Here is an 18,254-nt window from a genome sequence, read left to right on the forward strand (position 1 = left end):
GCTGGTTTTGATCGGGATAGAGTTAATTTTTTCTATATTAGCTTGTATGGGACTAGCTTTCGAATTTGTGCTGAAAACACTGATGATAATACAGGGATGTTTTTGTTATTATTGAGTAGTACTTTACACAGAGTCAAGGCCTTTTCTGCTTCTCACACCACCCCATGAGCAAGTAGGGGGTAGACAAGAACTTGGAGGGGACACAGCCAGGACAGCTGACCCCAACTGGCCAAAGGGATATTCGAGACCATATGTCATGCTCAGCAATAAAAAACTGGGGGAAGAAGAAGGAAGAGGGGACATTTGGAGTGATGGCGTTTGTCTTTCCAAGTAACTATTATGCATGATGGAGCCCTGCTTCCCTGGAGATGGCTGAACACCTGCCTGCCGATGGAAAGCAGTGAATTAATTCCTCATTTTGCTTTGCTTGTGTGTGAGGCTTTTGCTTTACTGACTAAATTGTTCTTATCTCAAACCTTGAGTTTTCTCACTTTTCTGATTCTCTTCCCTATCCCACTGTGGGGGGAGTGAGCGAGCAGATGCATGGTGCTTAGTTGCTGGCTGGGGTTAAATCACGACAGTCCTTTTTGGTGCCAAACATGAGGCTCGAAGGGTTCCAGATAACAACAGATATGATTAGAATGTGCTAGATCCAATTTATAGCTGTTATAGCTGTTTAGCTATTAAGGGGCAGGTTTCTGTGCTTGCCATGGGGCTTGCTTGCCTTACTGTACATTAGTCTAGTGCTCGTTAGTGACTACTTTTTGCTTTCACTGCTTGCTGTACTGCTTATCATCTCACTGTGCTGTGCCTGGGAGCATTTTGATAACAGCAGTGGTGATGTGCCTGGGCTGGCAGGTGGCCAGGGCATGGCTGCTGTTTCTGTGCTGCTGTACTGGACAGGCTGGAACTCCAGTGTGAGCTTGAGTCAAAGGGACTGTGACCTGTGGATGAGTCCACGTGGGAGCAGGACACCCCAAAGTCCCTGTGGCCATGAATAAGCCCATGCCTGAGCAGGTGTATCTCGGAGTGTCTGTGACCATGGTTATGTCTGTGCTGCAGCAGGTATGCCTCTGAAGGGATTGTGGCCCAAGGACAGGTCCATGCTGCGGTAGGTACACCTTGAAGCATCAGTGGCTGTGTGTGAGGTCATGCTGGAGCACCCCAAAGTGTGTGGCCATGGATAAGCCCATGACAGAGCAGGTACGCCCCTGAAGGGACTGCAGCCAGGGATAAGGCCATGCTGGAGCTGATTCAGTTCTGAAGAGACTGTGGCTGTGGGTAAGGCCATGCTGGAGCAGGTCTACAGTCATGTCCCATGCATGGATAAGGCCATGTTGGAACAGGTGCACCTCAAAGTGACTGTGGCTGTGGATGAGTCTATGCCGCAGCAGGGATACCCCTGGAGAGACTGTGGTTCATAGCTGAGGCTCCACTTGGAGCAGGTACAACCCTAAGGGACTGCAGTCTGTGGATAAGTCCAAGCCAGAGCAGGGGCAAGGGGAGTTCATTGGAATGTTAAACCCTACGGGCTGGTCCGAAGGGACCAGGGGTGGAGATTATAGTGGATATACTTTTAAATTGTTGTAACCCATGATTTGAGTTTCATGTTATAGGAATGACTATAGCAACAACCACCTGAACCATTGGAGGACAAGCCTTACAAGAAGCAGTGCAAGTGCAGCAGTGACCCGACCTGAGCTGGCTTTGATGTCCAATAACCCCATACAACACACAACCTCTCTTCTCCTGAGTGACCACCAAAAGAGATCGTGTTCATGGACTAAATGAACTCAATGGACATTTTGTGGACATTTGTGGACATTTATAGACATTTTTACAGGGGTGGTCCATGGAGTAAGGGAATAATATCTGTGTATTATATCAAAGGATGGGAAGAAGGGTGGTGGTTAATGAGGCACCAAAAAGGACTGTCATGGTTTAACCCCAGCTGGCAACTAAGTACCACGCAGCCACTCGCTCACTCCCCTCTTCCCTGAGGGATGGGGGGAAGAATCAGGAAAAAGGTAAAACTTGTGGGTTGAGATAAGAACAATTTAATAATTAAAATAAGTAATAACAATAGCAACAACAACAACAATAATAATAATAATAAAGGAGAGAGTGGGAGAGAGGAATAAAATCTAAGAGGAAAAGCACAACAAGTGATGCACAATACAGTTACCACCTGCTGACTGATGCCCAGCCAGTCCCTGAGCAGTGATTGGCAGGCCCAAGCCAACCATCCCCATACCCTCCACTCAGCATAATGTTCTATGGTATGGAATATCCCTTTGGCTAGTTCAGGTCAGCTGTCCTGGCAGTGTGCCCTCCCTATCTTCTTGTGCTCCTCCTCACTGGCAGAGCATGAGAAACTTGAAAAGTTTTTGATTTAGAGTAAGCACTACTTAGTAACAACTAAAACATCAGTGTGTTATCAGCATTATTCTCATACTAAAACCAAAACAGAAGCATTGTACCAGCTACTAAGAGAATTCACTCTATCCCAGCTGAAATGAGGACATATTTAAATAACGATCATATATTAAGGCTGTTCCTGCTATAGAGCAAACTCTAATTTGTTATGGATTTTTTAGCATTATCCAAAGCAAATATAATTTATTCTTCTATGAATACATAAAAACTACAGGTGTGCATTTATAATATTATTTTCAAAATAATACAAAAAACTCTTGCCATTCCTCCTCCTGTTGCTTTGTTCAGAGATGTAGTCTCTTTGGAAGGAAGTGCATGATGAGAAGAGCAAAGGGTGCAGGATTTTAGTCTCCTGAGGGCAACAGAACCCAGAATAAAAAAGAATAGGGGCTGGGAAAACAGAGGGATGGAAAAAGAACCTATTGGAAAATCTCTTGAGGAACTAATAAATACATGTCAATGACATAGATACAAAATGTTTAATAGATGTGGAGAGTATCAAAGAAGATTCTTCTCAAAATCAGACAGGTGCCAGCTTCTTCATTTCCAGCAAAGCAATGGCATTAAAAGACTGTAATTGTATATACATGTCTTACAGAGAGACTGTAGCAGAGCAGGATTTCTGGGTTCTATTTTTATGTGAGTTCACAAAATAACTTTGAGAAAGTCACTGACAGCCAAATTCAAAAAAGCAACAAAAATGCCAGGAAACTATATTTATGCATGTACATGTACACAAAACATCCACAAAAATCTACATCAGATTTCTGCTGAAAAAATTTTATCTAAAAGTTCTGCTACTGCATTTCCCATAGCTACTGCTATTTCTGTACTAATGAAAATCTTGAAACTTACCTTGCACCTGCCTGTGATGCACAGGTGAAGCATCTCCTGAGTGACTTCATGAGATAGGAATCTTCTGAGGATGCTTGACATGCACTAGCCCTGTCATGAAGCACAACAGTCCCAAAGACTTTCTCACAGAAACATGTCCAGAGGTTGTGTCAGCATTACTGCCAACATTTTACATAATATCATACTTGTAGATAAGACACTTGCTCATGAAGTGGGAGATGCAGGTTCATTGCCAGTCTCTTCCTGAGATCATTCCCATATCTCCCAAGAGTGCATCCACCACCAGCTCAAGGTGAAGCTCAATCTGGAGAACTGTCTGTTATGCCTGCTGAAGGCATATTTCTGTATTGGGAAGGAAGCAAGATTCATTGAGAAAGGATAATTTGCAACCTTAATATGTACTCCTTTTAAAGAGGAAGTCCTGCGTACTTGCCCCAGGGGCTGCCTACACATTTTGCATTTGTAATTGAGTAACATACATAAATAGTGCTTGAAGCAGGGGCCAGAATCCAGGTTGCCTCCCCTTCTTCTTCCCCCAGTAGGTAAGTGCCTCCATCCTTAAGCTATGAAATCATGTTTAACCCCCTGTTTAAATCAAGATTACAAAGCTCACATCTCTTTCTACACTGAATCATAGTTACAACAGGAGAGGCTTTACTTTTTTCTTCCCTCTCTTCTAGGCTTTTACATGGGGAACTTCCTGGGAAGTGGAAATGCAAACTTAATTCTCTCAGTCTAAAGAAAGTGCTGAATCTGTTTTTTCTACTTCCTCTTTTTTTCTGTGTTTTTTGTTTTGGTTTTGTTTTGTTTTGCTTTCTTTCTTAATGCACAGTTGAGCTGGTTTTGACTGGGACAGAGTTATTTTTTTCCATATTAGCTTGTATGGGATACCCAACATGGGGCTCAAAGGGTTGAGATAATGACAGATCCGACTAGAGTGTATTAAAACAAATTTGTGATAAATATTCATTGTACTGGTTTAATAATCACTGGCCACAATGTTGATTTCTTTGCTCTTTAAGTTGCTGTCCATGATCTCAGGGTTGTGTTATGTATTTTACTTGCAGTATGTGTTCCCTGTTGCACTGTTTATTGTCCTTGGGACCTGGGCTAAAGTTATCATTGTGTTGTACTTTACTGGTTTATGATATGATAGACTTGCTGGTCATGAAACTAATCTGGTCTGTGTACTCAGCATTTCTGTCACCTCTATACTCTGGGAGTCATCGAATGGGAACTATTAATAATTACACCTTTTGCCTTTTCTCCTTGGAGAACCAATCTACTGAGGAGACATTCTTCCACATCTTGCCCTTCCCTTCCAGATTAATTACAGTAGCATTCGAGAACTTTGAAAATTTTGAATATCCTTGGGATATTGAAACCAGCATGATCCTATTGCTAGGAATGCTGAGTGTGTTCCAGGTCTTGTTTAAGATTAAACAACTGTTTAAGAATACCACCCAGAGGTCTGCCCTGAAGTCGGATAGTTATGAGTGTCAGGGTATGTGGGATAGTATGTGCAAGTGCCTAGGACAGTGGACACCTCCAGTGTTTTGGAACTTCACCCCTGAACAAGTGCAGAATCCAGAAAAACTAGGAAAGTATTTGGGAAAAGTATGCTGTCACCCTGGCAATTCCAGAGAGGCACAAATTACTGCAACATGCTGGGGCCTGGCCCATGCCTACTGAACCCAGTTCAACATGATTCTGTATACTCAAGGGGAAGAGAAGGTCTCTGGATCTGACAGCAAAGCAAGAGACACTGCAGCTACTCCAACATCAGCAATAGGCACTGCAGGTGAACCAGAGAACCAACCTGTGCTGGTATCAGTCAACCCTATACACAAGAAGAAATAGACACAGAAGTCAGCTCATTTAGTAAAGGAGGATGAAGCAGGGCCATCACAGGAACAGGAGGAAGAGGCAAAACAAGAGGTAACCACTTGATCTCTCTCCCTGAATAAGCTACAGGATATGCAAAAGGATTTCACTTGTCATCCAGGTGAGCACATTATCACCTGGCTACTTCGATGCTGGGATAATGGGGCTAATAGTTTGGAATTAGAGGATAGGGAAACCAAACAGCTGGGATCACTTTCTAGGGAAGGGGGCATTGACAAGGCAATTGGAAGAGGGACACAAGTCCTCAGCATCTGAAGACAACTCTTGTCAAGCATGAAGGAAAGGTATCCCTTCAAGGAGGATATTACATGCCACCCAGGCAAGTGGACTGCAATACAGAGAGGTATCTGTACCTGAGGGAATTAGCTGTGAAAGAGATGATTTATTATTACGTGCAGTTACCCACAGAACCTAATGAAGTCCATTGCACAGGACACATGTAGCGGAAATTTGTACAGAGTGCACCATTGTTGTATGTCAACTCATTGGCAGTAATGAGCTAGAGAGACAAAGTGGCACCGACAGTGAATGAAGTATGAGAATACAAAGATAACATCTCTTCCTCCCTCATCTTGTCTGTGGAGTGACTCAACAAGGATAGATCCTGCTCCCCACCTGTATGGACCCACATCTCAGCTATTAACAGTAAGCATCCTTTTGCTCAAAAGGGGGGATATAGGAGGTACACACCACAGAGTACCATGCAGTTTTACCTGCGGTAGCATGGACAAGACATGAGGAAGTGGGATGGAAAACCTACCTCAAACCTGGAGGCACAGGTTCGTGAATTGCAAGGAAAGACAATAACAAATAGGGCTTTTTTTTCAGGAAGGCTGCTACTCCACTCTCCAGTGGGCAGTTTCCCAGAAAGAATGGAAGGGATTATCTTACTCCTGATTCTAGGGAAGTGAATTATAATCTGTTATTACAAAAAAGTAAGTGGAGAATCCTATAACCAGTCCTAGAGGGGCCCTGCCTCCAGCCAGGTGGAGGACAGGGATAACCGGGTTTACTGGACTGTGTACATCTGATGACCTGGCACATCAGACCCACAGGAATATAAAGCTCTAGTGGATACAGGTGCACAGTGTACCCTAATGCCATCAAGGTATGAAGGGGCAGAACCCATTAGTATTTCTGGAGTGACAGGAGGATCCCAACAGCTAACTGTATTGGAGCCTGAAATAAGCCTGACTGGGAATGAGTGGCAAAAACATCCCATTGTGACTGGCCCAGAAGCTCCATGTATCCTTGGCATAGACTATCTTAGGAGAGGGTCTTTCAAGGATCTGAAAGGATATTGGTGGGGTTTTGGTATAGCTGCCCTGGAAACAGAGGAAATCAAGCAGCTGTCTACTTTGCCCGGTCTCTCAGAGGACCCTTCTGCTGTGGGGTTACTGAAGGTCAAAGAACAACAGGTGCTGATTGCTGCCACAACAGTGCACCAGCAGCAATATAGCGCCAATAGATTCCCTGCTTCCCATCCATAAACTGATTCGTTGATTAGAGAGCCAAGGAGTGATCAGCAGAACCCGCTCACCCTTTAATAGCCCCATATGTCCAGAACAAAAGTCTAATGGAGAGTGGAGACTAACAGTGGACTATCGTGGCCTGAATGAAGTCATGCTGCCATTGAGTGCTGCCGTACCAGACATGCTAGAACTTCAATATGAACTGGAGTCACAGGCAGCCAAGTGGTATGCCACTACTGATAGTGCAAATGTGTTTTTTTCGATCCCTTTGGCTGTGGAGTGCAGGCCACAGTTTGCCTTCACTTGGAGGGGTGTCCAATACACCTGGAATTGACTGCCCCAGGGGTGGAAACACAGCCCTGCCATCTGCCATGGACTGATCCAGGCTGCACTAGAACAGGGTGGAGCTCCAGAACATCTGCAATACATTGATGATATCATCACATGGGGCAATAGAGCAGAAGTTTTTGAGAAAGGGGAGAAAATTATCCAAATTTTCCTGAAAGCCGGTTATGCCATAAAACAAAATAGGGTCAAGGGGTCCACATGGGAGAACTAGTTTTTGGGAATAAAATGGCAAGATGGACGTCATGAAATCCCAATGGATGTGATCAATAAAATAACAGCTATGTCTCCACCAACTAATAAAAAAGAAACTCAGGCTTTCTTAGGTGTTGTCGGATTTTGGAGAAAGAATATTCCAAACTACAGTCTGATTGCAAGCCCTCTTTATCATGTGATCCGAAAGAAGAATGGTTTTAAATGGGGCCCTGAGCAACAACAAGCCTTTGAACAAATCAAATGGGAGATAGTTCAAGCAGTAGCCCTTGGGCCAGTTCAGACTGGGCAAGATGTAAAGAATGTGCTCTACACCGCAGCTGGGGAGAATGCCCCTACCTGGATCCTCTGGCAGAAAGCACCAGGGGAAACTCAAGGACAACATTTGGGTTTTTGGAGCCAGGGATATAGAGGATCAGAGGCCCGCTGTACTCCAACTGAAAAAGAGATAATGGCAGCTTATGAAGGGGTTTGAGCTGCTTCAGAAGTGATTGGTACTGAAGCACAGCTTCTCCTGGCGCCCCGGTTACCAGTGCTGGGCTAGATGTTCAAAGGGAAGGTCTCTTCTACACACCACGCAACTGATGCTACATGGAGTAAGTGGATTGCACTGATTACACAACAAGCTCGGATAGGAAATCCCAATCATCCAGGAATTTTTGAAATTATTATGGATTGGCCAGAAGATGAAGATTTTGGGATGTCACCAGAGGAAGAGGTGACATGTGCTGAAGAAGCCCCTTTGTATAATGAACTGCCAGAACATGAGAAGCAATATGCCTTGTTTACTGATGGGTCCTGTCGTATTGTAGGAAAGCATCAGAGGTGGCATGCGGCTGTATGGAGTCCCCTGCGACAAGTTGCAGAAACTGCTGAAGGACAAGGTGAATCGAGCCAGTTTGCAGAGGTGACAACTATCCAGCTGGCTTTAGATGTTGCTGAACGAGAAAGATGGCTGATACCTTACCTCTATACTGACTCATGGATGGTGGGAAATGCTCTATGGGGGTGGTTACGGCAATGGAAGCAAAGCAATTGGCAATGCAGAGGTAAACCCATCTGGGCTGCTGAATTATGGCAAGATATCGCTGCTCAGTTGGAGAACCTGGTCGTGAAGGTATGTCACATAGATGCTCAAGTACCCAAGAGTCGGGACACTGGGGAACATTTAATCAACCATCAGGTGGATTAAACAGCCCAGATTGATGTGGCTTAAGTAGATTTGGAATGGCAACATAGAAGTGAATTATTTATAGCTCGATGGACCCATGACACCTCAGGTCATCAAGGAAGAGATGCAACATATAGATAGGCTTTTGATTAAGGCGTGGACTTGACCATGGACACTGTTACATAGGTAATCCATGAATGTGAAACACGTGCTACAATTAAGCGAGAAAAGCACTTAAAGCCTCTGTGGTATGGAGGATGATATCTAAATATAAATATGGGGAGGCCTTGCAGATTGATTATATCAAACTGCCACAAACCTGCTGTCCTGTTTTCAGCTGGGATAGAGTTAATTTTCTTCTTAGTAGCTGGTGCAGTGCTGTGCTTTAGATTTGGTGTGAGAACAATGTTGATAGCACACTGATGGTTTTGGTTGTATCTGGGTGGTGTTTTTACTAAGTCAAGGACTTTTCAGTTTCATGGGCCCTGCCAGCAAGAGGGCTGGAGGGGCACGGGAAGTTGGGAGGGAGCACGGCCAGGACAAGTGAGCTGAACTGGCCAGGAGAGTATTCCATACCATGTGACGTCATGCTGAGTATATAAACTGGGGGAAGAAGAAGGAAGGGGGGACATCTGGCATTATGGCATTTGTCTTCCCAAGTAACTGTTATGCGTGATGGAGCCCTGCTTTCCTGGGGATGGCTGAACACCTGCCTACTGATGGGAAGCAGTGAATGAATTCCTTGCTTTGCTTTGCTTGCATGCCTGGCTTTTGTTTTACCTATTGAATTGTTCTTATCTGAACCCCTGACTTTTGCATTCCTTTCTGATTGTCCTTCCCATCCCACTGGGTGAGGGGGGGGAGTGAGCAAGCAGCTGCGTGGTGCTTCCTTGCTGTCCGGAGTTAAACCACGACACCCGCCAAAACAAGTGCCATGTGCTTTTTTGGGAGAAGAGCATAACCCACATAGCATTTTGGTCCTTGATGTGCTTATAGCTGTTAACTTCCCTCAGTTCACTGTATTAGTATCCATTCTTAAAAGTGCATCCAGTCTGAATATTGGTGCATCAAAAAGAATTTCTGAATTAACCTTCCTTTTGGGGGCAAATAATTCCAAGTGATAATGTATTCTTTGATGGTTTGGGGTTTTGTTTGGGCTTTTTTTTGGTGTTTTGTGCTAATTGCTACACATCATGCATTTAGGCAACTAGGACATGATTTGCTTTTTCTATCGGTCATCTAAGATGGTGATACAACTTCAACCCCAGTAACATGGATCTGAAGCTTAGCAAAAATTCAAATGCATGTTCAAAACCTCCTAAAAATATGAAAATTAAGTATGTCCAAGAAATTACAGACTTTTTATTTAGAGGATAGGGAGGGAAACAAAAATACCAAATCTCTTCTCCTCTACCACTGTACTAGGTTTTAAAATTAAATAATAACCAATGAACTGGAGACATTGCTCCTGTCTGAAAAAAAAGGGGTTCTTGAATCAATGTCAGCTGAAAGCCTTGGCTTTAACCAGTGTGTTTTGCTGTTACATCATGCACAAGCCTCCTTTCCCATAACCACCAGTATGTATTCTCTGCACCAGAGGGCCAGAACCCTTTAGAACCAAAACCTGAGGACTGCTTCTAGGGAAAACTCCATTTTTTATTTTTTCACTCATTATTTATTTACAAATACACATTATAACTTTTTATATACATTGCACATTTACATGGTAGAAAAGTACAAAACTATATATCTAAATTAATTTATATTTAACTCACCATGTTTGAAAATATAAAATTACATCAGAAAAAAAGAATTATGAAAAGCAAGAAGCTTGAACTGATAAAGCTTTGATATAACTTTTAGTAACACACTGATTGGGAAAATAAAACTTTGAAAGTGGTACTGCAAGACCATCTTAAAGGAAACACCTGACAAAACATTTACGCAGGTTACAAAAAAACCCCAACAACCACACAATAAAAATAAAATAAACCCTTTATTCTTATTACAGTTATCCCTGTAGCTATTAACAACCATCATAATCTGGTTTCTTTGAGCCTGGAATGTCTATAGTACAGTATATATGAACAGCACGTTGAGATTGCTTCAGTACACGATGTGATCAAAAGTAGAGAAAAGTGAAGTGGGAGAAGTTTCCTTAAAGATTACCTCACTGCACCCTGGGGAAGTACATTTAAGTCAGTTACAACACCTTTTGGTCAGTCAAGATTCCTTGTAAACAAAACCCAGAGGGATCTTTTTTGCACCCCTGCAATCAGAAAATCCAATAAATAAACTTAACAGAAACTGACATGCAAGTTTGTTAAAATGGAAGAGAGTTAACATCAGTGAAACAAAGAAATGAGATCATGTGGGTAAGCTCTAAGGAATGGACCTTTATAGTTTTCAAGAAAAAAGAAAAGCTTAGTTTTACAAGCAAAAGACCTCACAATAAATAACACTGCTCTTCCCCTAAACGAATAATTTTATTCAAAAAAACAAGGTGTACAGTCAACCAGACATTTTATGTATAAATTATAAAACATGACACAGTATAAATAAATGCCTACCAGATTCAACTATATGTATACTTTTTTCTCCCCAAAATAAATAAGCATACACATTTACAGTATGGACATTGATTTTGCGCCCAATGGCTGTTCCAATAGTGACAGAGGTTTTACCACTCTAGAATGGAAGATATAGGAAAGCTGTAGTCCTGGTCTTCATCTTCCTCTTCTTCCTCTGGGTCTTCATTAATGGCTAGATGGGGGAATACAGGGGAGCTGTTGTTTAAATAAGGACAACAACAGCTCAGAAGCAGCTCAGTGCATGTTTTCAAAGCCCTCTGAATAGCCATAATACAGCGTTGCATTTTATGCGACTTGTAGTGAGATGCTCTTTGGTATCTGCTGTTATGCAATAAGGGTTTTTATACATAATCTATGAAGTCATAACTGCAGAAAGTTCTGAAGAATCAATGGCTCAGGTTTTATTGGCAGATTCCTGAAATCAAATAAAAAGTGCTCTTGTGTTCTAGGTTTAACTCCTTTGTGTCCTTCATTCAGAGTTAGTAGAGGCAACTGTGCTAAACCAGATGCCCATGTGCTACCATTAAGCTTGTTCTTTTGGACACAGTTAGAGTTTATCCGGTTGCTAATAAAGCAATCAGCAAAGCACACAAGAGCAGAAAAATTAGGAAAAAAATCTCTAGAATTACACTCCTAGGGCAACCCTTTTCTGACAAAATGACTTGTCCTCAGAATAGCCCCAAAATCCCAACTTAAAAGCCAGCTGGTTGTTGGAGATCTATTGCATCTGATCAGTAACCAGTGTGTGCATGATAGATACATACTTATATGGCACCTGTACCGTATCTCAAATCTCTAAATCAATCTTATGTTTAAAGGTATGTCTTCATTACCTAGGGATTGCCTTCAGAGTTAAAAATCTCACTTACAGTTGCAAGATCCAGAGTGCTTTACTTCTAGAAGCACACCCATGTAACAGGCTGCCTTTTTCATGGCACACTCGCTTGGATAAGTTGTGTTATCACTGGCACAGACTGCCTCATCTGACTTGCTTTCAGGGCATGGCTCATCACAGAGGGCACACCGACCTCTGCCAATCTTAAAATCCCACAAGCATTTCTTCCCAGCACTGCACTGAATGTCTTCACAGGATTTGGCTTCTAAAAATGTACACAGGATACTAGAGGTAAGGGAAAAGAAAAGCAACAAACAACCCCAAACTCCCTTTCCCCCAATGAACTGTGTGAATAGACAAAACTCAGATGCAGTAGATGTGATGATACTTGCTGATTTTACTAAAGCAATTAGTCCCTTGGACACCATTGCCTGTCTATATGTGGGGGAGGAAAGACAGCTGTGCCAGCAGAGCCTGGCCCTGGGAATACAGAATTACATTTGCCAATTGTACATGACCTTCCTGCTCTGTTTGATGTCAGTGGAAATTCCACTCCCCAAATTAGCAGCAAGTGCAGAATTTGCCAACACATTCAGCATTTCTAAATAAATTATTTTTAAACTAACCCACATAAAGTAGTTGTCTGCAAGACTGGAAAGGGAATTTACCTCAACCTATGCCAACTAAAAGCAGCCTGGGACTCCCCTGAATCCCCCCAGTAGTTTTGGGGAGCAGAGGCTGCCCTGAAGGTGCTTTCTTGGTAACATGCTTCACTATCACTCATTTCTGGAAATCACGATACAAAATGTCAGGATGCACAGAGATTATTTTCCTATCTTCACCCACAAACTGCCTCCAAACTCTGCAATATTTTTAAAGAGAAAAAAATTATCAGATGTTTCCAATTGAGTTAATGCAAGCTTTGCCAAGACCACTTGAAGACAATTGTTTCCAGGAATCCAGATCCACTGAATATTGAGACCTTGTTACGCTGAAACCATGTCATCATCTATTTAATGGTGGGTACTTCCCCTTGGATACTAATGTCTGCAAGAGAAGCAGGATCAGGCCCTCTACTCCCTCACCCCTTTTGCAATCTTTTCTGAGGCAAAGCTCACCCTGGCTCTCCTTTTCCTGGAGGGGAGCACAAATCCAGGCTAGTGGAAGTTTGTCCTCCTCCCCAATGCTCATTACATCCATACAATTCCACACACAATATTCTGAAACAGCTGATCAAGGAAGCTCCCCCCACACTTACCCCTCTGACCAAGATACCTACTGATGCATTTTCCTTCATAGGCTAATCCAATGGATCTGCCCAGTAGGCAGGTAGCTTTCCTCAGGTGGCAGGCGCTGGAGTAAGTTATGCCATCATTCCCGCAGAGATACTGTTCAGGGGAGGTGGACTCTGGGCAAATTCGATTACATGTCACGCAGTAGGCATTATTAGTTTGATCAACCACACATGTGGAGCTTCCTGGGCATAAAACATCCCTACAGGTCTCTGAAATAAAGACAGAAACACACAATGGTTAATAGGAGATCCCAGAGCTCCAGCAAGGAGTGAATGGGTGACACAATGAAACAAATGATTGGATAAAAGCTTTCAGCAGCTCTCCTCATTTAAGGGCCACTGGAGGAAACCTTCCCATCTCAGGGTAGCTGGTAGGACACAAGTGCTGCTAGACTATGGGGAACTCTCAATCCAGCCATGTCCTTGCTTGTTGAGTGTGGTTTAGTTACTGTCTCCCAGCATTTGGAATGTCACTCTGGTTCCTGTGGGGAAGTATGTCCAACAGCTCCTCCTCCCTTCACTCACACACCCTTTGGCATTTGAGGGAGATTGGATTAGATTTGCAAACCTACTTTTGCATTTGCCCTGATACTGGACTTCAAGTTCGGGCTGTTCTTTACATCTGGCTTTGAGAAGGGCACACTCGTTCCTGTAGGTTTTCCCATCTAAGCCACACACGGGGCCCTTCCAAGTGATATTAGAGCAATCCGGAGCACAAACACACCGAGGTTTGTTCTTCTTGTTCATTTTACATTTCTTCCCGGGTCCACAGTCCACGTTCTCACACGTTTCTGGTGGAAGGAAAGAGGCACCACTTTAGCACCGAGTGTGCAGAACAGAACTGGTGTCAAAACTGCTTAAAGAAAGACACTGCAGCATGACCCCTGGGCATAAAGAGAAAAGACCTTTCCCCCTCCTCCAGGAAACACCACTCGAAGGAAATTTCCCCCGCCAGTGGGAAAGGAGGTCGCTCCCTTCCTCCCCGCAATGTGCATGGTGGCCGAGAAGAAATGGGGGTCCCCTCACTGATCCCGGGGCTGCTACGAGATGCCCCTCAAAGCCCCACCGAGGAAGGATGCAGGAAGACCCCTCTGCCCCCCTCTAGCTCCTTCCCCGCTCCTCCTCCCTCAGCCCAGTCCCTGTCTGAACCGCTCCTCAGCAAGAAACAGCTCACCAGCATCCCTCTCACCTTTGCACGGGATGCAGTTTGGGGCTCCCCCATTAAAAATCATCCACTTAAAAAGCGTATTGTCGTTGACGTCCTCTTCCGTCCACGAAGTTGTCAGGCGGCCGGTCTTGCAGCACTCCTCCTTGCTGAGGTCGGTTTTGTAGAGGACCTGGCAGCGGCCGTCTCGCGCCTGCCGGAGCCAGCAGTTCCCAGCTGCGGGGGGAGGGGGGAGGGGGAGACGACACCCAGCCGGATCAGCGGCAGCCAGACACCAGTGACCCAGACACAACACGTGCGCCGTGCAATGACTTTTACTAGACTGTTTACTTTTATTTGTCCCATTTCATAACCCGCAGTTACTCCAGCCCATTTGGGAACGCAGTTAAAAAAAAAATCCCAAACAACTAAACCCAAAGCCCCCCCCCCAAAAAAACAGAAAGAAAGAAAACACCCGATCAAAACAGGACGAGGAGGTTTTCGGAGGTATTTATTCCATATGTAGAGCAGAAAGAGCACTGCCAGCACATAACAAAGGCTTGGAAAGGATGTGCGTTTAAAAGGGAATAAAAAGAAACTCGCGCTTACAAATTCCTTCCTCCTCCCCCTGCCCTCTCCTCCTCACTGAGGCTGCACAGCAGCATTGTTTTAGTGCCGCACAGTATCAGTCCCAACCCATTTTGCAATCTGCACGAATTGGGAACATTTGCTGTTAGCGAAGTCTTTTGAAATCTCCACATTTTGCTGCTTCTATTAACAAATGTCATTCCTTTACTAATATGTTAGCAGAGCTCAAAAAAAAAAAAAAGTGATTAAAGTGCACAAAATACAAGGGCACATAGAGTAGGAGGTCGCTACAGAGTTTTAAAATCGATCAAGCTGGAAAAGTTATAGTTTCCGTCTCTCCTAAAAGCATTTCAGAGGAAAGTACACTGTCCTTTAAACCGGATAGACTGAGGTTGTTTGGGGTTTTTTTGCCTTTTTTTTTTTTTTTTTTTTAACTAGTATCCCTGTTATTTGTGGAGTCAAGCCAAGAACATTAGTCCAAGCAACCCCTTCCTCCCTTTTTAGCTGGATAGTTCTGGTTGGGATGAGTCTCTCGTGAATAACCAATGTAGCTTCTCCAGCAACTCAATACCAATTGATTCTGGTGCTAATCCAGCCAGGGCTTGATCCTTACTCCGATAGGAATGTACTGCAGTGAGGGGTCAGGATCGGCCAGCCAAGATGTCGCTGGGCACGGGGGAAGATTGCCCCCCTCCTTAGAAATAAGTGAACAAACGCCCTTAAAAAAAAATAATTGCATCTTACAGTTAGCTACATTAGCTTAACTTATGCTCTAACTCTGGGGGGAGGGAATGAAAAAAAAAAAAAAAAAGAAAAAACAATGATAGAACAAGCAATGGTAAGACATCCAGGTTGTGGTTGGAACATCGTCAGGATAAGGGAAAAAAGCCCCAAACCTAAAAATCAATATTTCCTTGTGTCAAAAGAGGGCTCTTAAGAGTTGTCAATATCAGATTCGAGTTTGGTTTTTTCCCATGGAAAAAAACACCCAACTTATTTAAGCACATTCTTCAATGCAGGAGAGTTTACAACACAGTAATATTTATTCACAAAAAAAAAAAAGGGGTGGGGTGGAAATCCCAATATTAAAGGAATGTTTGGAAAATGACCACTTATTGGTTTCTAAAGATGCCAGTTGTAATTGTGGGGCTCCCCATCATCACCTCTCCTTCCTTCGGTCAGGCAGGTGAGATAATCTGAGCTAAAATACCAACAGACTTTGAGCACTCGTTCGGGAGCCGAGACTGGGAAAGTTCCCTCGCAGTGCTGCTCTTCATTCATGCTGCATAATAACAATAAATAACAAGAAACATCCTCATCTGTCCTCTGTGCCTATGCAGAACAGTGCAAAGATCCGATCAAAAAGGAATCTAAATGACACCTCTGTACCTCGGTACAGAGCAATCCCATGCCCACATTAACTTCTGTCCTGTTGGACCTTGAAGAGAAGCGTTTAACACTGCAAGCAAACTAAACCGTGCCCGAAAGACAGAACAATAGTAATAATAAAGAAAAATATCTGCGAATAAACAGTCTGGTCTTACCCCGCACTGTGTGATCTTCCATGAAGTGGCACAGAAACATCAGGAGTAAGAGCATGCCCGGGTGGATTCTCTGATTTAACATCCTCAGTATAGCAGGGAGTGAGAGAGACACAGAAACAGCGTGAGGGGGAGTAGGGAGAGGGAGCGAGCACTAGCCAGCCTCCTTATGATCGCTCTATTGAATGAACGTCAGGCTGTGAATGCAGTCTCTCTTTAAATCTATACGGGTGTTTTAGCTGTCTGCGGTGGGCGGTCTCCTAATGTGTGTGTGTGTCTGCTCGGGGGTGGGGAGATTTAAAAAGTTCAGTGTGAATCAGGTGACATTTTCCACCTTCTGGAAACCCTCTCCAATTATCTGTTCTAAGTGCACGCACTCACAGGCGCGCACTCGCGCAGCCCCACGCCAGCCCTGCGCGGCGGAGACGCCGGAGCTATTGGTGCAGCAGCGGGAAGCAGCCGCAAAACGCGGCGGCCGCAGAGCTGGCCGCGCCCGCGCAAGCTGGGAAGCGCGCGGCGGGCCGCGACTGCGCCGCGAGGCCAGGCTATTCGCGGGGGTCGCCGCCGCGCGAGGGGTGCCCCTGTACCCCTACGGCGCGGGCGAGTGCGCGGAGGTGCGGAGGCTGCTGGGGCGCGGAGCTGCGTCTGCCCGCCCAGGGTCGGCTCCGCGGCCGCGGGGTGCTGCCGTCCCCGCGAGAAGTCGCTGCTAATAATAAATCCCACTCCTCGCGCGTCCGATGGGCAGGAGGCGGCTGGAGCGCACACAGCTCACTCGGCCCAAAAAAACTCCAAACCCCAACCGACCAACCCCAAACAAACAAAGAACCAAATAAAAGTTTAATACCTAGGGCTGTGTCCAAGTGACAGCCTTTTCACTGGGAGCCCGGGAGGATGAGATGGGACTGGGGGCGACGTAGGCGGTCTTTCAGAAATAGAAAAGATTGCAACATCGATAATGAACTTCTAGAGTACTAGTTTATTAAGCACAGTCTGGCATTATTCTCCCCTTAGAAAAGTTGGCGGTGTCTTTTTTGGCACTGGTAAATGAAACTGAGTAGGTGATATTTCCTTTTATACAAAACAATTTCCTTAAACGAAAATTGTATTCTTTATTGAAAAGCTGCCTTTTAAACTTAGATTCTTTCGCTTTTTTGAGCCACCAAAGCAGAACAGACTGCGAAGTATGCAGACAGGAATGCCCGGACAGTGCCGTGTCAGGGACCGGTGCGCCGCGGCCGCTTGCGCCTTCCGCCCGGCCCTCTCCACACCCCTCCTCCCTGCTCCCGCCCTCCGGCTACTCCTCCTGCCCACCTCCTCCCCACAACTGCAAATAACTTAGTGATAACAGATATTTTTCCACCAACTGCAGGAGATAGTGTTAATCTTTTAATAAAAGATCCCATTACAATGGGTTCTGTCTGGACAGACTATAATAGATCCAGAAATACAGCCGTGATAATATTAGAAGACAGTTGTTTGGGTGCCTCAGACCGGGCCCTGGTCCTGCTTTGAAAGTGGGCATGAACCACAATGTCCCTCGGTACCACCTGCGGTCACACGCATTAAGGAGCAGACTGGTAAATTATTGACCTCGCTGCATTTGTTTTGTTTTGTTATTATTATGATCATCGTCCTGAGCAGCGCCCGGGCATTTTGAGCACTTCAGAAGCTCCGAGACTCCACATCCGTTTTAATCTTTTCCCAAATGGATGTCTTCCCTTGCCTCTCCCTCCGCGCTCGACAGAGCAGCATTAATGCAGGGTTGCTTAGTGCCCTCTATAGGCAATTAATAGCAAAACGCAAATAAAGGGACGGTTTCAAAAGCTGCCCCTCCTCCTGGAGGGGACGTATCCTAGGTGCAAGG

General features: G+C 44.6%; 1 protein-coding gene and 1 long non-coding RNA gene across 3 annotated transcripts in view; both read right to left on the reverse strand.

The window, feature by feature from the left end:
* Positions 1–180, reverse strand: part of LOC129783103 (uncharacterized) — a 33,970-nt gene extending 33,790 nt beyond the window's left edge. The window contains exon 1 of the long non-coding RNA XR_008745085.1: positions 128–180. This is a non-coding gene — a long non-coding RNA (uncharacterized LOC129783103). The remainder of the gene's footprint in view (positions 1–127) is intronic.
* Positions 181–10,142: 9,962 nt separating this feature from the next.
* LOC129783097 (follistatin-like) lies at positions 10,143–16,615 on the reverse strand. Of its 2 annotated transcripts, none has more exons than XM_055792786.1 (6): positions 16,394–16,615; positions 14,307–14,498; positions 13,690–13,908; positions 13,103–13,327; positions 11,858–12,088; positions 10,143–11,403 (listed from the first exon to the last, which is right to left on the reverse strand). In XM_055792786.1, coding segments are annotated over exons 1-6 (951 nt in total). In that variant the 5' UTR covers positions 16,476–16,615; the 3' UTR covers positions 10,143–11,401. The 2 variants fall into 2 exon arrangements, with proteins under 2 accessions (XP_055648761.1, XP_055648762.1); XM_055792787.1 differs by having other exon boundaries at positions 10,148–11,160; positions 16,394–16,533.
* Between the last annotated feature and the right edge of the window lie 1,639 nt (positions 16,616–18,254).

This window comes from Falco peregrinus, chromosome W (assembly GCF_023634155.1).
Source record: "Falco peregrinus isolate bFalPer1 chromosome W, bFalPer1.pri, whole genome shotgun sequence".
Lineage (NCBI taxonomy): Eukaryota > Metazoa > Chordata > Aves > Falconiformes > Falconidae > Falco > Falco peregrinus.